A 24,136-nucleotide genomic window follows, 5' to 3' on the forward strand; every position below is an offset into this window, starting at 1 on the left:
TTCATTATTCCAAAAATTAAGAATAAAGTCATAAAAAAAAAACAACCCTTCACATCCCACATTACCCAATACCAAAAACTTGGCAACAGAGCTTTCCTGCCCTGCCATGCCAGGATCATAAATTTTCCTCTGCTATTTCTAGAAATAGCTAGTTACTGGATTGTTGCCTTGGTGATTAAAAGTCATTTAACCGTCTGGTTTTCAATGTCTCCTTAAGAGACAAAGTACAGTATAAGAATTTAAGCCTTTACATTCTCATAGATGTTAATTTAAACTGTGTGTAGAGTTTGAGACAGCACTTATTACTTTGGGGTTGCTTCCTCAGTGATAATACAAGAGAAAGACATCCCACAAGGAGCTGGTGTAAGGAATAATGACATCTGTGTCATCGTCCTGGAACAAAGCAATGGTCAATAACTGTGAGTCACCACCGCTACCATCAATAGCAGCCTTGGACCAGCAGACGTGTCATTAGTAGGAAAATCACCCTGTTAACCAGGCGAACAAACGTGGTTGTTCCCAGAGTTTGCCAGCCAGCAGGCATACTTAACATAGACATGATTTATTAGTAATCAATACATTTAAGAAAGTTGTAGGCATATTTTTTTTAGTGATTATCATAATGATATGCTTTATTTATTTTATGGTAACCCTGAAGCAAACAGGGAACAAATTAACAATCATTTTCTTTCTACTTGGGAGTCAGGGATGAGGGGGAAAAAGTGTTATAAGGAAAAGTGTAAGGGATGTAGAAGAAATGGGGAAACCGTGGACTGCCGCACCGCACCTCCACATCATTTTACAGGATACAAGCCCTTCCCCAGACTTATCTTACTCAAATCTCACACGCTGTGAAACACCATTGTCTCCATTTTAAAGGTGAGGAAACTGGGGTTCAGAGAGAATAAATGACTTTCCAAGTAACAGAGTCTAGGCACAAACACAAGCCCAGTCTTCCGAAGCCAGCCCAGGCTCCTCTTTCCTGCACTCCTCAGGGGATTCGGAGTTACTGCTCACCAAGGGGAGTTCAGCTGTGGAGAATCAGCCCATACCAGTTCACAGCAGGGCTCTCCAACCCCAGCCTCAGTGGGGACCTGTCAGCCCCACCGCATATCCTTTAGTAGACTCATCTAGAAGAGCAAAGGGCTGCTTCTCTCCAATCTGATACTGAAGAATAATCTCCAGAATAATCTCCGTTTGGGGATCCTTTGTTTGGCTACCTGGAAAGAATGTTCAACATCTTTCCAGCCTCCTTCTTATGCTAATTACAGCTCATCAGCATCTGGACACCCACAAGCAAAATCAATCTGGCTACAGAAGCAAGCCAAAGACATTTTCCTACTATAAAAAAAAACAAACAAACAAGGAAGACTGCAACATGATTAAATACACAGAGCATTTCCCCAGCAACCTGCAGGTTGCTGCATATAAAAATCACATCCAATATTACAGGAGCCCAGGAAGAAGGACACTAACAAACGTCTCACACATGTAATTGTGTTCTTTATGAGCAGTGAAATGCATACAAGTTTATTTTGTTTTCTCTCTTCCACATTACATCTTCTGTTAGATGCCAACATGTCTAACACATTGGAATATTCACACGTTAAAAAAAATACCCTTTGAGAGGCATCTTCACTTCCTCTTCTTATGCTATAACCAAATGAACCTGGACACATTAGCCTTCAGTCCTCAACTCATTTCCTTACCACCCTGAAGTCTCTGCATTCTCAATACTCAGAAGAGCCACAATTACCAGCCAAGCAGAGATCACCTCTCTCAACTGCTGTCACCTCCACAACCTAATCCTTTAACAACTGAAAGTTATCTTGCCTTCTAAAAATCTGGTCTAGCTTGCTAACTGTATTAAAAGGCTCCTTCCTGCCTGATGTCCCCAAACAGTGAGTAAAAACAGGAGTCACAAAAGAGCATACACGTCATGATTCCATTTATACAAAATTGCCCAGACACAACTCCCACCCTCAGCGCATATCTGAATGGATGGCATTCGTGATGTTTTCAGTAATTAACTCTGGATGGGGGGCATGGGGGTGATTTTTACTTTTCCTCCATCCTTTTCCCACAATATTTGAATTTTTTATATAATTTTATTCATATTCAGCAAAAGCAGTAAAGCTGTTCTTAGTAAGCCTCCCCAAAGGACCCACATGTCGAGCATCTCTTGGCAGAGAGACAAAGTAAAAAGGGAGGCTGACTAAGGCTTGTGCACTGGGCATTCTGGCCAGTGTCCTCAACATCAGCCGAACAATAAGATTTGGAGACTTTACAAAAAATATGATGCCCAGTCCTTGGAATTTCTGGAGATGGGCTCAGGCCTGTGCAGTTTGTCAAAGCTCCTTAGGAGTTAGTGGCCAGGCAGGTGGCAGAGCCACAGACGGATGTCTCATTTGAAAATGAAAGAGGCGCCAACAGAGGGAGGGCAGAGGCCAGTGTCAGGAACATGTTTTCTGAAGGGCAGGTAACAGGTAACCAGACGAGGCCTGTTAGGAGCAGAAACTGAAGTTGTAACAGTGCTGAGCCTGGGCATGGAAGGCCATAGCCATGAGCAGAGAGGATACAGTGGGCAGACGTCACACATCTTGAAGACCTGAACTACATCATGGCAAAGTATTTGGGACTCAGACATGGAGGTTATTATTATTATTATTCTGTATGAAGAACTGAACCTGGGGCGCTAACTACTGAGACACGTCTCCAGCCCTTTTTTGAGATAGGGCCTCGCTAAGTTGCTAAGGTTGGCTTTGAACTTGAGATCTTCCTGCCTTAGCCTCACGTCCACCTGGAGGTTATTTATATGCAGTACTGGAGGCAGGACTACTGACTAATTATATAGGAAAAGACACTAAGCAGTTTAAATTAGGCTCACTACAAGTGAGCAACCTTCATTTATAATTAAAAAAAGACTTTTGTCGGTTGATTCAGTTTTTGGAAACCACAGGAAAATATCTAGCAGGTCCATGCATATCTGCGGCCTTCGGAAAAATGACAAGTTCTCTGTGCCTCAGGGTTTTTACCTGCGGAGTGTGGGTAATAATAGACAGCTCAGAGTCACTGTGAGAATTAGGTGAAATAAGATAATGTATGTTAATGTCTATTAGAGCACTAAGAACAAAAACGGCCCCCAAATGGTAACATCGGGAAGCACATCCTAGTTGAGATTATGAGTTGAATTTTAATAAAACATGGCCCACAGTTAATCACTGCCTAGTTCCTACATTATTTCTCTACTTTGGCACCACCTAAAAAGGCTAGAGAAATAACCTAAAATGTCCTGGCTAGTTCTCTACTGTTGCTTCTCTTCTGCTAGTACTTGTTTTACTTGCATAAAGAAGATAATTACAAACTAAGCCACTTCTATAAAACTTTATTAAGACTATAAATGAAAATCAACAAGAATCTTATTGAAAAAATAACAAACACATCAGTAGAAATTTCTACTTCCAGAATAAGAATTCTGCTAATGCTGCGCTATAGAACTATACTTCTACCTGGCAAAATGAAAAATGTGAAAGAAAAACAGGAGTAATAAATGCTTCTCCTTCACCCTTCCCACCCAGGCTCTCAATATCAAAATTGAATTTTTGCTAAATTAGCTGAAACAGTCAGAATATCTGAAATTAGTGTCATACCTATGACCTGTAAAAACGTGATAGTCCTTTTTTAGTATGAAGTAAACAAATAAGTACCCGCACACCAATGACTACTGACACCTTGGGTGCTTCCAGCTGCCAGTACTGTCCTGAGTCCCCTGCAGATTAACTCGGTCAGTCCTCAGCCCTGCAGGGTTCTTCTGCTTATCACCTAGTCACTCCATGATCTAGTCACCAAGGCCTGGTGCCAGGCTGGTCTCAGAGGGTAACTTCTGGGGAGCTGAGGGAAAATACGGACCCACTGGCTTTACACAGACTGGTGGAGTCAGGCCCTCTGAGCACAGGTCCCAAAGACTGCGCTGCCCACGAGATTCCACATGACGCTGATGGGCAGCCGGGGGTCAGGCTCACTGAAGCCCGCCCCTCCAACTTTTACAGGTGTTGCTTGTTGCACTTGGCACTCCTTCGCCTGGCTACCTTCTGCCACAGGTCTGGCCCAGGACACCACATTCCCCGGGTGGGGCTGTTTCCAATAGCTACCAGATTAGATGAGGAGCTGTTCTGGTGTCACACCTCACAGGGTGCCGCACGCTCTCTTCTCGTTACCCTGAATAGAAATGCAGGTTCCTATGTCGGGTCTCCTAGTGGGGCTGTGAGCTCGTTCATCTTCCATTTTTACCTTGTAATACAAATGTGGGTTTCTGTGCCTCCCTATTGGACAGGTAGCTTGGTCACCTTCTACCTAGAACTCCAAGCCTGGGACAAGGCAGGGACTAGTGGTTGTCTAATAAAAGAATGAATGAGGCCTCACTAACCATCCTTTTGGGTACATATTCATAGAAACAGACTCTCTGAGAAAGCTGTCTAGAATGGGAACTTGAAACAGAAGGAGTCTGGTACCTCATCGAGGTAGGGCTGGATTTTCACAGGGCAACAATAGCCAGAATCTTAACTGATAGTACTAGGCTATCATGATAAACAGTGGCTGCCCCCTCTCTCTGGGTGATCCAGGCTGCTCTCCTACAGTCCCAGTTCACAGCTGGGATTTACACCCACAAAAGCAAAAGAGTTTGGACCCCACATGGAAACATGGAAACTGGAGAGAGAGAGAAGGATATTCCTGAAAGGAAGCTAATATGCAGTGTCCAGGCTAGAGACCATACAGGACACTCATACTCTTTATACTCTGAACAACATCTTGGGAAGTTTTTATCAGACCTGTTTGATTGAAGAATTCAAGATCTCAGGAGAGAAACAACTTTCCCAAGGCTAGGAACCAGTTTGTGGGTAGAGATGGGATCCGAAACCAGGTCTGCCTGTCTATATAAATCCCCCCACGACCCTGTTAGACCTCTGGATTACTAACCAGAAGATCCCGGGAGGCACTTGCTGTTGGAAGCAGCTTTAGAAGCTGACTTAAGTCCAAATTCTGCTTGTGTCATTTACCTGCTAAAAGTATTTGATAAGTGGCCACCTAACACTCATCTGTAAAAAGAAGACAGAAATGCCTAATCCACAGAGCAGGAGTGTACTGGTAGATGCTCAATAAATGTGTGCCGGCCTGTCTCCTCCCCGCCCTAGGAGCTGCTTTTAGGATGGCAGATACATCCTGTCTCACTGTCTTCCTCAGTGGCAAACAAGTATGCCACGCTCTGTTGGAAAGACCTGTGGGTAAGCCCTTAATGACCTGGGCCAGTTAGCAAAGCAGATGTGCCACAATGGGAATCATCGCCTCCAGCCCGATGACAGGAACCCCAAATCCAAACACTCTGTGATTGCTGCGTCCCTCACTCTGTAGTGTGAGATCGGGAATGAGACAAGCAGCTGGAGGCAGAACGTAGGAATTGATCCACAAACTATTCAATTATGAGGTTTTCAAATCGCACAAAAAACAACGGCAAAGCACTTCACCCCTGTTTAACATTAAGTGTCCGCTGGTACACAGCTTAGTGCCATTCTCAAAATTAGACACCGTTCACTCCTCACTTGCTCATTGTTCTGACTACAACTAACTTCGGTGACTTTCAAGCTCGAGGGATAAAAAAAGGAAGAAAAAAATCCCTGAAATCTCTGTTATAGATTAAACAGAGCAGCAGGGATCTCCCTTGTATATCCTCCCTGATAAGGTTTTTATTTTCTATTCCATATACTATTGGTTTAGAGTAGACTAGCAGATTTGGGGTAGGAAGAGCATTTTTTTGTGTTTCCAACTGCCAACGTGGTAGAAGGAAGAGGAATATAAATTGGAAACCCATCCTTATTCTAGCCACTAACACTAGTGAAACAAGGACTGTACTGACATTTGATCTGTATTATTTAGTCTCCATGTCACCCTTATGAGATATATCCTCTAAGGTTATCCCAGTTTTACAACTGAGGAAATATAGATTCAGAGAGGTTAAGCAGCTTTTCAGGGTCACGGAGCTGGTAAATGACAGGACCAAAACACAAACTCGAGCCCCATCTTTCTCCAAAGCCCATGTTCTTAATCATCCATGTCACAATAACTAGCTAAACACGTCTCCACCACTGCCCGTGTCCCCTCTGCCACTCCCTCAATGGTGTAAGAATGAAGGACTTTTGATCCTTCAGAGAATTCTCACATGTCAGCTGCTCTCATAAGCCTTCCCAGAATTCCTAGGACACTCCTTCTTCTGAGATGCCACAACCTCGAATGTAACTTTGTCACACCGTGATACCTGGGGTATTAAAACTGATGCATGGCCATCCTGCATCCCTGAGTATGCACTGATCTCTGCTGGTCTGAGACTCCCTGAGAGCCAACCCGAGTTCCCGGCACGGTCCCATTTCTGCACTGACAAGATGAAAGAAACCGTCGTGAGCCAGGAAAAGCTTGCCAGACCGCAGGCACAAGTGCGCACTGTGGGAAGGAACCGCTGGCGACAGAGGGCGGCGTTCACAGAGCAGCTGCAGAAGATGAGTAAGAACTTCAGTTCTCCTTAAAGCAGTTAGGGGTGAGCAGTGTCCCTGGTACTGAAGAGGAACAGCGGTCCATTGTGACCACCCTACCGATCCAGTGGCCATCCTGCATCCCCTGGCAGAACTTTCCCTGTCACAGGCCATGCTGGGACAAAGTGACTGACAGAAAAGTGACCCAGCGTCCTAAAGCAGCTGGTGCAGATTGTCTGACCAGCCTAAGGACACCAGCTGAAGCTCTGCCCAAGTCATCTGTGGATGGAAAAGCACCACTTGCACTGGAGAGGGGGAGGAGGAAGAGGAGGAGGATCCAGATCGTGTGGAGAATTCTCTTGAGGCTTCTAAGAATGAGGCAAACTGAGCTGATTAACTTCTGAGGAAGATAAATTTGAAGAAGTTGCTGCCGGGAGCTCTATCTTATACGCTCAGGGAGTCTCAGGCAGACCAGCAGAGATCAGGTGCACACGTAGGGATGCAGGATGGCCACTGCATCAGTTTTAATACCCCAGGTATCATGGTGTGACAAAGTTACATTAGAGGTTGTGGCATCTCAGAAGAAGGAGTGTCCTAGGAATTCTGGGAAGGCTTATGAGAGCAGCTGATATTTCAGAATTCTCTGAAGGATCCAAAGTCCTTCATTTAAAATTGTTTTGTTTATGGATCTGATAAGATCTAGATCTCTAATATTTTTAAGCCCAAGCCCGTTGGACACTGCAAGTCTTTTCAGTTTTTGCTTATACACAATTTAGTCTTTGCAGCTAACTAAGCTGAAGAAGCCTAGGAATAAAGTTTGAAGCAATACTAAAGTTCTTTGCCCAGTAAGTAAGTAAATAAATAAAACAGTGATCTGTAATAAACTAATGCTTACAAACTCCCATGCTATGTCAGACTTGCAGAAGTCAACTGACTTAATTCTCACAATATCCAAAGGTAGATATTAATCCCATCAATCCCGGTACATGGTCCACAGGTGCTAAATAAATGTATATATTAATTCATCCAATGTTGACTAAGCATCTACCATGAACCAAGCACTATGACACAGGAAATGCCTAACAAAAATTTCACCAAGTCACTTTGCCATTTACTTCTAATAACTGTGCAACTTGAAGGGATAAGTGAGTCTCCACCACCATGATGACGTGTCACAGTACCAACATCAGAACCAAGGTCTTCGGATCAGAGAGTCTTCAGCAATTCAGAGAGGAGCAAGCTGGTCTGGACCCAGAAGAACAAAGACCAATGGCAGAGTCTTTTTGAAGTGATCAGAAACTGAGGGAGTCCGAGTCCCCATTTGCCTCTTACCCACTGTGGGATCTAGAGTCATGATTTCATTGAGGCTCAAAATTTCCCTATCTTCAGAATGAGAAAGAACTCTGACCTCGAGGGCTGTTGTAAGGCTCAAATGTGACCAGATGAGTAGAGACATTCTGGAAACGCCAAGTGCCCTTAGGGTCAGCTCACGTCACGTCTCCCTCCCACCAGAAGCACCTTCTGCTCTCGGTATCCCTGTTTCCTTGCCGCCTTGAACAACCAAGCACAGTCTGACGTCTTTGTAGTTGCTAATGCAGCTTTGTGAAAAGTATCCCCCAAATCACTTTCTCCCATGTCCACCTTCCCCCTTCCTTAAACCGTAAATTTGCTGAGGGAGCGTGTTTCTCACCCAGGCTGGTGCCTTTGAGACTCTGAGAGTGCATGACGACTGGGCCAGCGGGGAGACTTGGTAAGTCAAGTTCAGAGAGATGATGAGGGCAGAGACAGTGGCAAAGGAGAGGATGGGACCTAGGGGTTTTTATAAGGCAGAAACCACAGGGCCTAAGACCGGGGACCTGAGGCAATACCAGAATTAAGCACAGTGCATTGATTTCTGCTGTGGGTGGTGCCACTTACCAGGGCAGGAAAAGCAGAAAAGGATGGACAGTGAAGGGACAGGTAAGGCCCTGAACAGGCTGAGTCTGAGTATGTGTGGCGCTACCTGCTGGTTATCAGCTATGCCAAAGAAAACGGGGTTGAAGAGCTGGGAGTCAACAGCACAGAGGAGGTTAGAGACCTCCGTGCTAGCGTGTGGAGTGACAGACACCACTGATTCACGTGACAACGAGGGGCTGGGGGCAGGAGGACGCGGATCCAGAGGGGGAGACCTGGGAAGGGCATCCTCCCAGGGCGGACACTCCATCTACTCCCTGTACACACAGGACCCGCCACACCCTGGGTCTTTGTCCTATCTTGAACATAGCAGGGGCCCAGATAATAGTTGTCCCCAAACAATGCTAGGTCATCAGCACAACCCACCACGGAGACCTGTAAAGTGTTTCTCTTCCGTCTGCACTGGCTAACCTCCCTCTCCTCTGATTCGGGAAGGTTTTGCCATTTCTCTCTTCTAACCCTGGTGGGTGGTGCACGTTCAGAGTCCAAGAATCACCAGGGAACTATAGGCTTCCTGACACGTGGGGCCCCCCAGACTCACTCACAGTTCTTGGCGGATGACAGAAAAGTATTCTTTAAAGCACTGACCTGTTATCAACTGCTGTCACTGCTGATAAGGTAGAAACGTGCGCACGCGCCTGGCGGGCACTCCACACACCTACATGCTGCTGCACGGCTCACCCCCCCAAAGCACTTAACAGCCTCCAGGGGAACCATGTTAAAACAGCGCAATTAACTAGAACTGCTACAAACTCAATAACTCACCTACCTAATGAGGCAATACAAGGAAAATTGGACCTATTTTAATAAGAATTTTATAAAGAGACGAGAAGTAAAGGTCAGATGCCATTTCTGGATCCCAGCTCTTTTCTTCTTCCCTCCTGTTCTGAAGCAGTGAGCACCAAGGAGACGTACACACTGTGCCTTCTTTATAAAACCAAGGAGGCAGCCAGTCACGTTCCTGCACCCAAGGGCAAATTACTTCTTTCCAACCCATCCCCCAAGCTAAGTGCCTCCCCTGATCTATTTCTGAAGGTTTTATTATGCAAACCTGAATGGATTTCAATTATAATAATTCTTTTCCTTCTGTACCCCAACTCACAAAGAGGAACGAAATTACCAGCAATTCTAGGTTATAAGGCAGTTTTTGCTATTTCCTCCTCTCTAGAGTCACCTTAATCTAGAAGTTCTCCTCTCTCGAGCCCTTTTGCTGGCCTTGGGAACCTAGCTGTTTTATGTCACCTCACTATTTAGCATGGTATGACTCCTGACGCTGCTCTGGAGGAGGAGTTTGCCCATTTCCGCACATTATCATGGAGCAAGGAGCCCCTCTCCCAGACCTCCCACAGCCAAGCCTTCCCCTTGACCTCTAAAAAGGAATGGAGGCAGTTCTGCTACAGAAGTAACACTTCTTAAGGTACCTGTTTTATTGTGGGTCTATGACAAGCACATGAAGTCATCCCTGCAGGGAATGGGCTCCAGGACCCTCTGCGGATATCAAAATCTTTGGATGCTCAAGTCCCTTATGTAAAATGGCAGAACATTTGCATATCACCTAGGCACACCTCCCATATACTTAGCTCACCTCCAGATTACTTATTTATAATGCTTAACACAATGTAAATGCTATGTCAATAGCTGAGCTGCCCTGGTGCTCCGGGAATAAGGAGAGGAGGAGCACAGGCTCGCCCAGCAGGCACGATTCTCTTTCTTCCCGACTATTTTTGACCCTTAGTCAAAAATCAACACATGGATGACCGAAAGGGTGGCCCAGCTGTATATGTCGCCTGGACCTCCCAACACTCCTGTGTGGTAGATTCAGCCTCACTACTTTACAGACGGAGCGACTGAAGCTTAGAGATCGAGGACCCCGCAGCTCCCCAGCAGTAGACCCCTCTGTGCCACAGTGGGCTGCGCTGCTACTGCAGAAGTTTGGGAAGGTCCTCAGGTTACAGGGGCTGAGAATGGACCAGAGTGGACTCAGAAAGGGACACCAGGATGGGTGACGAGCCCCTGAGGCTTGATGAGGAAAAGGAAGCGTGCAGGGCAGCTGTGCAGAGCTCTGGGCTGGTAGACCGAGGAATCGTCCTGTAGAAATAAGGAGTCCCACACAGACAGCCTCAGCTGTGGGGAGGTCCTGTGCACGGCAGGTATCTCAAGGGCATGGCTTCCAGGGGGCCTTCATCATCACCACCAAACCAACGTGACAAAGGCAAACAGGGCTAGCGACCTACTCATATTTGCTTCCAAGCAAGTGGGTAAAAGACCACTTACTCCAGGCAGACGACAGACAGCTGTCAGTGAATTAAAGTCAACCGTGTGGACGTCGACCTGTGTGGTTCTGGGGAGAGTCCCAAACCCATGTCTGTCCTCAGGGGACAATCCTTCGGGGAAGTAGCTGTTCATTTGTGCACCTAGTAAACATTTTCTGTGCATTTACTACATGTCAAGCATGGTCCTAGGCAAGGGGACCCAGAAGTAACAAGGCCGCTGGTTCTATAACCTCAACTGCTATTGAGATAAAGTCCTAGGTTTTAACCCAGTTTAGGGGCACATGATATGCACTCCAGAGAAAGTGACATCAAAACTAAGGAATGAGGGAAGACTAAGGCACCAGGCAGACAGGTCAGAGAAAATCCCTGCAGGCGGAGGAAAGCACAGCGGAAGCCTGGGCGGGATAAGCTGGGCAGGGCACAAGTCCTCCTACTGGCCAGAGGCGACTGCTCTCCAGACCAGCACACGATCCTGGTGTGCTAACGTCAGCATGGCCAGCAGGTACGGAGCACAGGACTTCTCTAGAGGACACGACAGAACAAAGAAACCTCACTCGATGTGCCCAGTCCGGCTCTGCCTCCCTCTCGCCCTACCATTTGCAGTCTGGGGACTAATTTGCCAGGAGCAGCAGCAGCAGGAAGAGGTGGCAAGAGGCAGGGGCTGTGCCTTCTCCTAGAGGCCCGCTCTGCTCAGGGTGGGGTGCATTCAGGATGCAGAGCTCAGCCTCACAGCATTACCGTCCACACGCCTTCCAGGAGCTGTCTCGCCAAGCCATTGCCCTCACTAATATAATGTTATCAAATTCCTAATGTGGGTACTCTAAAGCCAATGTACTGTTACCAGCACACCACCGGGCACGTTTTTCAGAAAGAAAACAGCTGCTCACTGAATCTGTCACTTCTTTTTCTTCTCAGTACCAGCAACACAGAGCAAGAGCCAGCTAAGGGCTGTTTTCCTTCACACCCTCTTCAAGCATGCTCAGATGCAGCACGAGTCTCTCAGCAGAAGCCAGCAGGTCAGTCACAGCACAGTCCTTGAGGAGTCACCTGGACTTTCAGAGTGAACTTGACAGTAGGGCCTGGGCCTCACAGTCTGAAAGTGCAGACAGCAGAGCTCCCCGTTCACTAGTTTCATTCCCTTTCTATCGATCAGGAAGGACAACGCAGTCCAGGGAGCAAACAGAGGTTCTAAAGCCACGCAGTTGGCCAGCGCAGAACCACAGTCTGGTTCCTTCCTCAACTGAAGGAACAGGGATCAACTGCACAGGCTGTGGGGCCTACACAGCGGGGCAGGAAGGTGGCAGGTCCGCCGAGAAGGGCACAATTTTATCTCCTACATCTCCCAGATACCCCATGCCCTGCCCCACAGCCCCAGTAAGTTACACTGGGAAAGGAAAAAGGCTGGCGGAGGATTAGGCTGTTCCAGGCAGTGTCTGGTCAACGTGTGATCTGAGGCACGCTGCAGTCTCCACCTGATCTCACTCTGCCCCTTCCTCCCTGTCCCTGCCAGACTTTCCGCTCTCTGGAGAGCTATCACAGAGGATAGCACTAGAGGTGATCTCTGAAGACGGGTCACACTAGTTTCCCTTTAGCTACTCCAAGATGGCGGAGACAAAACACAGTCAATTTGAGTAGACAAAGACAAGAGCTCTCAAACTTTTATCCAGGAGGGTAAAGAATGCAAAAGATACTAGATATATATGCCAGTTCCACCAGTCACTGACACACGGCTCACCCAACCACGCGACCAATGTTGCTTCTGACAACCAAGCTCCCGAGCTGGGTGCGTTCTCCTCCCACCTCACATACCACCTCTGCCCCTCCTCGCCCTTCCCACACTTTAAAATAACCACCCAACCATGTAAATTGCCTGGTGCAAGTGTCTGCTAACCTCCAGAGGAGCTGTCAACGCTCATAAATCCTGGCCTTCTGGATTGCACTGCGGCTTTTTACTGGGGGAGGGACGTGGCAGGCCACTAGACAGTTGCAGGAAGGGACTGGCCCAGCAGTAACTACTCTGGTTACAGCGTCGCAATTCATGGCAGCATTTTGCTGGGAGTGTGCACCATCAGGGAGGAGAAACATAAAAAGGGGAACCTGGGCTGTAAATAGTTTATTTCGGCAATTCCTGATGTTGGCTGAATCATACTTTAATACAGAAATACATGAAAGCACCACTCCAGAGGTGACATGTGTTGCCACCTCATTACTCTTTTCAAAAGGGTCTTCCATCAGAGAGACACCTCGCTACAAACTGCAGTGAAGAAAACAAAGCTTCCCGCACAGACTTATTAACAGGCCGGAAGCAACTGGATCCACCAGGATTCAAACAGCAGCCCAACGTGTGATGTGAGGGCCCGGGTCTGAGCTGCTGCTCCACGTGTACAGAAATCAGAAGACAGAAAGGGAAAGGAGCGCTCTCCCCCTCGAGATTCTACTCCCAAATGCCTGCAGTTTCTCAAAGTTAACATCCATTTTCCCGGTTCCTCATCAAGCCCCGACAAGGCCAACCCCTCCCGCCAACTCCTCCTACCTTCGTGTTCCTTCTCCGTGGTCCCCACCTTCTTGATCTTTCTGGGAGATTTCATAAAAAGAGGAAAGATGGTTCGTAAGCCAAGAATGTCAACGAACTTATGGCAATTGTCCGTGCCCTCGGGTCCGATCATGGCATGATCCAGCACTTTGAGGGCGCTGCTCCGGGAGATCTTCTTTTCACTGGAAAAGAAGAGGTTTCATGTGAGACATTTAAAGGGGAAGTTCCAATGTTTAAAAAAAAAGTGTATTTATTTCAGTCTCATAAATGAGGAAAAAAAAGGAAAGAAAAAAAAATGCCCAAAGTGAGAAAATGATTATATTATATTGAAATGGAATATTACACACTTATTAACAATCAAGAGTCTGTAAAAGTACAAATAAATTCTTACAGTTTACAGTAAACACAAAAGGTAATATTTAAAATTTCATACAAAGCATTTCCACAATTATATGGAAGGTGTGTTAAAAAGAAAGAGATCATGGGCTGGGGTTGTGGCTCAGAGGTAGAGCGCTCACCTAGCATGTGTGAGGCCCTGGGTTTGATTCTCAACACCATATAACGTAAAAAAAAAAAAAAAAAAAAAAAAAAAAAGACATTGTGTCCACCTATAATCAAAAAAATAAATATTAAAAAAAAAAGAAAAGCGATCAAAATTCTAAGAGAGATTATTTCAGGATGGTGGTATTATAGATGACTTATTATTCCTTTTTCTTTCTTTTTAATAGCTTTAGCAAGATATAATTCACATGCTATATGATTCTCCCATTTAAAATACACAACTCAATGGATTGCAGTCCATTCCAGATAAAGGTAACCATTATTCCAATTATAGAACATTTTCATCACCCTGAGAAGAAACCACGTCCTCCTTAGTTATCACACCCTGAGCGGTCCTCTCTCTAGCCCTAAGCAATCACTGATCTGCGTTCTGTCTACACAGATTCGCCTGGACATTCCCAGTAAATGACATCATGTAATACTTGGAGCCCAGTGACTGGCTTCTTTCATTTGGCATACTACTGTCCAGGTTCATCCATGCTGTAGCACATGCATTAGTGATTCATTCCTTTCTCTGGCTGACCACTATAGCTAACCCAGGATTTGTCTATCATCTGCTGATGGACATTTGGGTTGCTTCCTCCTTTATCCTTTTATGAACAATGCTGATATAAATACTTGTGTACATGTTTTTATGGAGACATGTTTTCATTCCTCTTGAGCAAGTAGAAATGCTGGGACACGTGGGAACTCTGTTCAACCTTTAGAGGAACTGCCACACTGTTTTCCAAAGTGGTTGCACCGTGTACATCCCCATCAGCATCATGTAAGGATTCTGAGTTCTCCATACTTTTCCAACACTAATCTGAATTTTTGGTTCTACTCATCCTAGTGGGTGTGAAGTGGTATCTTTTACACTTTTCATTTGCATTTCTCCGCTAACGATATCAAGCAATTTTTCATGCACTTATCAGCTACTGGTATATCTCTTTGGTATATTATCTCTTTTCTATTTTATTATGTTTTTTTCCATAATAAACATATAATAATTTTAGAATTAGAAAAATTTAACTACTAAAAAAATAAAAATAAAATGGAATCCCTCCTTTGAAGCCAAAGATCACAGGATAATCATCCCACCACTGGCGATTGCAGACACTTTTCTAAGTGTAGCCAGCTTTCCACTGCTGTGACAAAACCCTCGATAACTTATCAGGAGGGAAGACTTATTCAGACCCGTGGCGTCAGGTGTTTCAGTTCATGGTTGCTGGACCCATGTTTGGGGCGGTGATGGCGCAGTATGTCACCGCAGGGGCCCATGGAGGAGTTGCTCGCTTCATGGCAGCCGGGGGTGGGGGTCTGACTCTCTCCCATTAGGCCCACCCCTTTTATTCTTTTGTGGTACTGGGGATTGAACTCGGGGTCTGGCATGTGCTAGGCAGATGCTCTACCACTGAGCTATGTCCCAGCTGTTTTTTGTTTCTGAGTTTCATTTAGAGACAGGGTCTCATTAAGTTGGCCAGCCGGCCTCAGACTTATGATCCTCCAACCTCAGTCTTCTGAGTAGCTGGGATCCCAGGCGTGGGCTGCCATGCCCATCTCGGCCCCACCTCTTCAAGATCTACCACCTCCCAACAGTACCGGCAACAAAGCCTTTAGCATATGGGCCCTCAGAGACCGTTTAAGATCCAAACCATAACAGGAGTATACTTTTCTATAACATTAGTTTTTTTCCTTTAACACTCTGAGGTAGAAAGAAGCAAATCAGTCATTTCCTATCTTGGTACAGATGGCAAATCAATCAACCAAGCCAATACACAATGTTTACTGAGCACTTACTCAGTATTGTGATAGATACAAGAGAAAACAAAGACATGGCTTCTGCTTAAAAAAATTTAAATCTATTTGGGGAGACCAAATTAATGTGAAATAATCAGGGAAAAATACAAATCAACATATAATTTATCTTCCTGTATTATTCAATCTACAAATATTTACTGGCTACCTCTCCTGTGAAGATAAAAGATCTCATGCACCTTATGTTCTAACTGCAGGAGACAAAGAGAAATTAAAGTGCTTGATAGGAAATATTGTCAAGGAAATAAAACAGGGTGTATTATTAACAGTCCTAGATTTCTTCTCCTTGTTATGGATTAATCACAACAATTCACAGATACTCACAAATGACCTTTAGTTCGGTCTCTGAGTTTGAGAAAAAGAAGGCTACTAGTAGGCATCTTTACCCAGCAGACACTAACTAGTCCAGCTGCCAGGGATTACAAGGTCCCTGTCTTTTAGCAATATAAGTAATTTTCTATAACCTTAGTAATAGAAATTAAGTCCAAGAAGGTGAGAGGTAGACGTGTCAAATGGCAGATGCCTGACATTTGCACTGAATCTAAAGCATATCTGCCAGGAAGGGAAGGGACAGTGGTGACACTGGGGCAGTGGTGGATACACAGCACGTGGTTTGGGAATTAGAGGTGGATGTGAATGGCCAGAGGAAGAAGATGACTGAGGACAGGTGGCAAGAACATTGTCACCTCAGGCCTCTAGACTTGCCCCCAGGGAACCTGCTCATCCCATAGGTACTGAGAAGGTGTGAGAGGCGTCAGTGGGGGAGACCGCAGATGGACACATTCTAAAAGGCTCACCCTGACAGCAGCGAGATGAAGGGGCTGCAGCAACGGGGTCTGGGGGAGGGAGGACAGCGAGGAGACTGTGGCAACAGTGCAAGTGAGAAATGGCAAACGGTTCTAAGTGTGGCATCTGTATAAAAAAGGTGCATTTGAGAGGAACAGAAAAATCTTAGACATCGGGAGCAGAGTAAACAACGTTCCAAATTCAGCAGGAAAGGATTTTGTGCATCAAGATGAAATTCTAACAGGAAACTAGACAAATAATGTATTTGTTTTCACTGTAGCTAGACTTTAGCATCCTACTTTACAAATCTGAATTTACAAAGGTGATGACTAGGGCAGAAATTAGGAAACTGAGATACAAAATACTCATTGTTTAGTCACTAGGAAAAGGCCTCTTGAAATGAATGACGGTCACAGCACAGAGCACCTTCAGTTACCATTCAGCATACATTGAAACCATCTCACGAACAAGACAGAATTGTTTGATATACTAAAGGCAAAGGCCTCTGGAGTGGCGCAGCCTCTCTCTTTTCTCCTGCCTAAGCAAATTCAAGAAACAAAGGATTTAAAAGTGAAACCCTTCTTCAGGTAGGCAGCATAAGACACATTTAAAGGGGGCAGTAATTGCATATTGATCACCATTTAGGCAAGCTGCATGGAGGTGAACTTTGGAATATTCATTGGGCTTAAGTTCAGGCTTTTAGCAATCAATAGCTGTTTGGCTTGACTTTCTTGGGTTGACTTTATTTGAAATATTTATTCTACAGGAGGACAAGTAGTTTATCTTAGTCTTGTCTGGGTTCATCGGGCTGTCGATCATGCTGGGACCAATGTGAACGCCAATCTCAGTAAAACGGGGTGCTTGTGGGAGATGACTGGGGGTTCTCTACTGCTACCAATCTGCTCAAGTGAGCCTTGTGACAGAGCCTTGTGACATGGGCAAAACGTTTCCTGTTGTAGTTTTAATTAGCTTATTCTTCTTTATTACACAAAAACACTTTTGCAAAGAACATGGATTCTGAGTATGATTTTTTAGCTCATTTGTTCTATCATCAAACATTTACGACTTACCAGACAGGTGTGAGACATTATGTCAAGGATGCAGAGACAGGGCACAGCTCATTGCTTCTGGGGAGTCTGGCTCATAGGGCACACAGACATACTGAAAATGGGCAGATGGGAAAAGCCGAGTCCTACACAGGGCCTTTATACAGAGTTGGTGGGAAACGCAGGAAGGAGGGCTGGCTGTCTGCCCTCACAAAGGCTATGAGGCCTGAACTGAGCATCAGTGGGTGTCTTCCTCAGTCAGGTGAAGAGGGAAAAGGTGCTTCAAGCAGGAGGAAGCAACTGCATGTGCAAGGACGTGAGTAGCATGGATCACTCAGGGAAGAGGTACACGAGACTGCTAGAACATGAAGAGCAGGCGAGCAGCAGCAGCACACGGAGCCTGTTGGTTCTGTGTTGAAGAACTGCATCTGCCAGTGTCCCGGAGAGCAGGGGTGAGGCAGCAGAAAGGGAACAATGCTAGAGGCGGAGAGAAAGGCAAAGTAACAGTAGGCAGGGACGGAAAGGGCCGAGCTCCCACTGAGCCAAGAAGCCTTTGGAAAATGGCAGTGACGTCCAGCTAGGAATGAACTGTCTCAAGTCCAGGAAGGAAGTCAGCAATGGCAGAAAGTGCAGAGGAGTCATTGAATCTATGAGTTGTAATGAAATATAAGACTACCATGAAGGGTACCAAAAAAAAAAAAGAATCAAAAAAGAAGAAGAATGGAACCCTAGAGGAAACTTTCTGGAGGACAAGTGGGAGAGATAAAGTCCTTTCCCTCTTGGGACAAAGGAGCTTGAGGAATTAAAAAAAAAAAAAAAAATTAAAGTAATAAAGTGATAGGCATTCTTTAAAGAATACTGTGAATCATAAATTAATCTTGGCATGAAATTGGATGATGGCATGAGATCATTTTTGTTTGCTTTATAATGTACATGCTAAGGTTCAGTTCCATTAAAGCTTCCAAAATAAAAGATTACAGAACCTAGGACTCGTATGAATTAAGACAATGGGATCAATATGACTGTATTAGTCAGTTTTCTGTCATTATAATGAAACACTTGAGGCAAGTAACTTATAAGAAGAAAGGTTTATTAGCTCATGGTTTTGGAGGTTCCAATCCATGATCAAGTAGCTCCATTTGGGGGTCTCTGGTGGAGGTGCTGATGGCAACGGTGAGAAGCATGTGGAAGAGTGAAGCCAGTTATATCCATAAGCCAGGAAGCAAGAGGAAGAGGCCGGATCCCATAATTTCTTTCAAGGGTATGCACCCAAGGACCTTCCATTAGGTCTCCTAGCCTAAGGTCCCATCACCGCCAAACAGTGCCACCCTGAGGATCAGACCTTTAACATCCAGACCTTTGGGGTCACTCATCCAAACCAAAGCAATAATCATAGCCAATTTCGTGTTACTGACATAACGCCCTAAATGTCGGCTGGGGAGAGGTGCCAATCAGTCCTCACCAGGCTATGTGAGCCCAGGCAGCACCACTCAACACAGCTCCTCCCACCAGACCTTGGGCTTGGCCACGTGACCTTCCACAGCCAACACAATGTAAGTGCCCCACAGGCATCCTCAGAGAAAGAGCTGGAAGGCTTACTGCATCATGCAGTCTCTGCCCGATGAGAGGCATGTCCCAAGAAGCACTGCTCCTTCAGCCTAAGTCCCCAAATAAATCAGGTGGAACACAGAGCTTCTGGTGGCAGGTGATGAATATACCAAGAGTAAAAAATAAACATTTGTCATTGAAAGTCCTTGAGATTTTGAGGTTGTTGCTTCAACGAAACCTGACTGATGAAATCCACGATACTGAAAAGTTGCTCAGTGTTTAATAATAATACTTTCAGGTTAATTGCATTAGTATCCACCAGCAATAAAGAATAAGAAAATGTAGGAAAAAAGTATAATATACTACTGAACTTCCACTCCAGGTTAAAATGGCAATGACAGAGACTGAATTTACACTATTCTCTCCCTTCTGGTAACAAGGCAGGGAGAAAAAATGGAGAAAGGATACAGAACAATGGTTTTCAGACACCTGACAGCAGGCAGCTCGGGTCAGGGAACTCTGAGAGGGTAATGCTGCAATGGGCCCAACTGGGCACGGCGAGAACAGGCTCAGACCAGAGGAGACAGAGATAGGAGTCTGGGAGACCAATGCCGCCAGAATTCCCAAGGCAAGGTACCGGAGTACAGAGCTGCAGAGAGGTGCGCAGGGCCTTCCCGTCTTGAGTGTGACTAGCACACACAGGTGAGGACACCAACCAGGTCTGCAGAAAGGAACCACCTGGAGGGAGGAGGGGAACAATCCCTAGAGTTACAGAGAACCAGAAATAAGTTTCTACTGTCATGACCTGGATCTGGCATGTCCTCCAAGGTCTCATGTGTTGAAGGCTTAGTTCCCAATGCAGCAGTGGTCAGAGGTGGGACTTTTGGGAAGTGACTGGATCGTGAGGGCTCTGATCTCATTAGTGAAATAATCCATTGATAAATAACTTGATGGCATTAGGGAGAAGTAGTGGAAACTGCAAGAGGTAGGTAGGGCCTCTTGGAAGAAGTAGGTCACTGGGGGTGTGCCCTGGAAGGGCACATCTTGTCTCCGGCTCCTTCAATCTGCCCCCCGACCCAGCCTCTGTTTCCTGGCTGTCAAGAGGTAACAGCTTTGCTACCCTCTACACGACCACTATGCTGTCCTCTGCCTCATTACAGGTCCAGAAACAATGAAGCAGCCGACCATGGACTGAAACCTTTGAAGCTTGGAGCTAAAATAAATTTTCCATTTTCTAAGTTGATTTTGTCAGGCATTTTGTCTCAGCAACCAAAAGGTTAACTAATGCATAGTCCCCTGGTTACAGTACAAAAATCTTAGAAATTCACAGGGCACCAGGAGGAGCCCTCAAAAAGCTCTAGTTCAGTAATGAGACAAAATTAGCCAGACTATAGATGAGTCTGATCTTGCCCAACAGAGTTGAAAAGTAGGCCCCCAAAGAGCCAAACTATTTCCAAGAACCTTAATATCCTACAACAGAGATTTAAATATATATGTATATGTATGATTACATAAAGAGAAAGAAAGAAAGAAACAGGGGCTAACAAGGTAAAATTTACAATATTTGAATCTCAATAAATATTACCAGGGCATTCTGAAAAGCAGAAAAATATGAGCCATAAAGAGGAGAAAAATCATTAGTAACAATAACAGATGACAAAATTAAAAGATGAGGACATTAAAACAATTCTTATAACTATGTTTTGAATGTAAAATGGAAGTAGAGAGAATCTTCAGCACATTGACTGTAAAGATGAACGGAACCACAGGAAGGAAAAGACAACGTCTGATAAAGAAAAAAAATACAGTGGCAATTAACTACAGGTTGCATCCTGCAGAAGGAAAAGAGTGAGTTTGACAATGCAACAACAGGCAGGAGCTGCCCAAGACGAGACTCAGAAAGAAAAAGACTGACACCGACCCTCAGGGAGCTACGGCTGGACAACTGCAAACCACCTAACAGACATGGAGTCATATTTTATAATATATGATTATATGATAATTTATAAGTACACAGAGCTATAAAATATAACTATATTTTGAATGCATAAATATAAATTATATATATATATATATGTAATTAAAGGCCCTGTAGGCAGATGGGGACAAAGAAAACATTAGAAAAATGTCAACCCCCCAAATTTCCCACCTTTGATAAAAACTATAAAGGCATAGTCTTAAGAAATTCTAAGACCCTCAATACAAGAGACATGGAGAAAACTCTACCAAGGCACATAATGATCAAACTATTCAAAACTAATGATAAAATCTTAAAAACAGAAAAAGTGGGGTGGCAAACGACACACAGAGGAACACACATAGTAGAGTTCCTGCTGAGAGCCAAGCCAGCCCGAAGGCACTCAAAGAAAACACTCTGTCAACCCACACCTGAGGAGAGGTGGGCAAACACCTTTTCAGACATGCACGAGCCGACAGGAGGCAGCACCACAGGATCTTGGAGAAAGCCACTTGGCAGAGGGGATGGAAGCCAGACAGACACCTGCACAAAGCAATGGAGAGCAGGCAATGGAAGATGTGCAGGTAACATGAAAGACTTTCTTCTTCTTTAAAAGGTAAGTGATTGCCTAAAGAGAACAAACAGTGCCCAGTGGGACGTGTAACACATGCTGGAGTGAAAGGTGCAGCAACCACGGCACTAAACCAGGAGCAGGACTGGAAGTCATGTGGCGAGGCTCAGCGCTAAGTGTGTGCAGGCAGTTCTGGCATCTCTCCACCTGCTTAGGGACACCAGTCCTGCTGCAGCAGGGACCACCCCATGGCCTCACTGAAGCCTGACCATCTCCTTGGGGCCCTGCCTCCAAATATAATCAATCACTTTGGTGGAGGGGAGTGTTAGGGCTTCAGTATATGAACGTGGCAGGGCAGGGCAGAAGGCAAAGAAGGGGATGTCACGAGTAAGATGAAAACGGATGGTAAAAGATACACCATGTTATTAAGAGAAAGCCGTGGGGGTGACATTAGCATGAAACAAAGTAGACTTCTGATCAAAGGGCCTTACCAGGGATGAAAAAGGTCACTCCATACCAACAAAAGGTCAAATAGACGAGAGAACGTATCATCCAAAATATTTATGCACCTGCAATGACTTCAAAATACATGAAGTAGAAGTTGATAGAATTTATAGGAGAAGCAGAAATACCCCCAATTAGTCAGGGGTTTCAACGCCCCTCTCATAACTGATACCATAAGTAGATATAAAAATCTGAACAACATGATCACCAAATGAACCTACTCAACATGTATAAAATATTCCATCCAAGCAGCACACACATAAACACGTCTACCTACCTACATTCTAGGCCAAAAAGAAGTCTTCATTAATTTAGAAGGGCTCAAATCACACCAAGTATGTTCTCTGATCACAATGGTATGGAAGCAGAAATAAAATCCTCAAATATTTGGAAACTAAACAATATACTTCTAAATAACTCAAAAGATGAAATTAAAATAAAGTATTTCAAACTAAATAAAAATGAGAATACAACATATCAAAATGCATTAACCCAGGTAAAGTGGCAATCACAGGGAAATTTATAGTAGAGAAACTGTATTAGAAAATATAGAAGCCTTCAAGTTAATAATTTTAAATTCCCATCTTGAGAAATCAGGAAAATGAACAGAAAATTAAACCCCAAAATCAAAAGAACATAAATAATGAAGACCAGAGCAAAACCCACAGAGACAGAAAGCAGCAAAGTGGCAGGAAACATCGAGAAACGGACACTGGTCCCCGATGGAATCAGTGAAATCCGACAGACCTCCAGCCACACTGATCAGGGGCAAAAAGAAAAAGGCACAAATGACAAACATCAGGAATAAGAGAGAGCGCACCACTCCAGATTCTAAGTCACGAGCAACTTTCTGCCCTAAATGCGGCAACAGTCCACATGAACAAATTCCTTAAAAGATGTAAATGATTCAATTTTCTCAAACAGAAAAAGATTACTGGAACAAACCAATAAATAAATTCAACTTCATCAGAATTTAAAAATTTCCAAGAATCCATTCTGGCTTTCCAATCCGCCATCTGCGGTGGGAAGACTATTACGCTCGAGGTTGAACCTCGGACCCTATAGAAAATGTAAAGGCCAAGATCCAGGATAAGGAAGGATTCCTCCTGATCAGCAGAGACTGATCTTTGCTGGTAAGCAACTGGAAGATGGACTACAACATTCAGAAGGAGTCCACCCTTCATCTTGTGCTGAGGGTTTGTGGTGGTGCTAAGAAAAGGAAGAAGTCGTCTTACACCACTCCCAAGAAGAATAAGCCTAGGAGAAAGAAGGTTAAGTTGGCTGTCCTGAAATATTATAAGGATGAAAACGGCAAAATTAGCCGCCTTCACCGTAAGTGCCCTTCAGATGAATATGCTGCTGGAGTTTTTATGACCAGCCACTTTGACAGACACTATTATGGCAAGTGTTGTCTGACTTACTGCTTCAACAAACCAGAAGACAAGTAATGTATTTGAGATAATAAAAGACACGAACTAAAAAAAAAAAAAAAAAAGAATCTATTCTGAAAATGAAAAGGCAAGCCATGAACTTAAGAGAAAATATTTGTAAAGCATTTATCTGAAGATTGTATCTACGATATGGAAAGAACCATGACAATCCAGTAATAGGATAAACAACCGCCTATCACCAAATGGACAAATGATTTGAACAGACACCACCAAAAAAGATACATGGATGACAAATTAGCACATGAAGACACCAGACACCCTTAGTCACAAGTGGAAAACAAATCCAAACCAGAAGACGATCCCTACCCATCCACAGTCACTGCTAAAATGAAAGACTGACCACACCAAGTATTAGCAAGAATGTAGAGCAACTGAATTCTGAAGCACTGTTGTGGAATTAAAAAACAGTACAATCAATTTGCAAACAGTTTGGCAAAGCCTTAGCAAGCTGACCATGTACATATCATGTGACCCAGCTGTTCAGTTCCTATTCACACAAGAGCAGTGAAAAACATGTTTGCCCAAAAGATTTGGGCATGAATATTTATTGCAGGCTTTATTCTCAAGAGCAAAAACTAGAAACTCAAATGTCCATCAAGATATGTCTATATAGTGGAATGATATGTCTATATAGT

General features: G+C 44.6%; 1 protein-coding gene and 1 pseudogene across 1 annotated transcript in view; one reads left to right on the forward strand and one right to left on the reverse strand.

The window, feature by feature from the left end:
• The window catches only part of Ctnnbl1 (catenin beta like 1), a 154,420-nt gene that overhangs the window by 47,482 nt on the left and 82,802 nt on the right, over positions 1–24,136 (reverse strand). Inside the window, exon 11 of the mRNA XM_015480807.2 lies at positions 13,281–13,462. Coding sequence (XP_015336293.1) covers positions 13,281–13,462 — 182 coding nt within the window. The remainder of the gene's footprint in view (positions 1–13,280; positions 13,463–24,136) is intronic.
• Positions 21,545–23,548, forward strand: LOC107133525 (annotated as a pseudogene).

Source organism: Marmota marmota, unplaced genomic scaffold (assembly GCF_001458135.2).
Source record: "Marmota marmota marmota unplaced genomic scaffold, marMar, whole genome shotgun sequence".
NCBI lineage: Eukaryota > Metazoa > Chordata > Mammalia > Rodentia > Sciuridae > Marmota > Marmota marmota.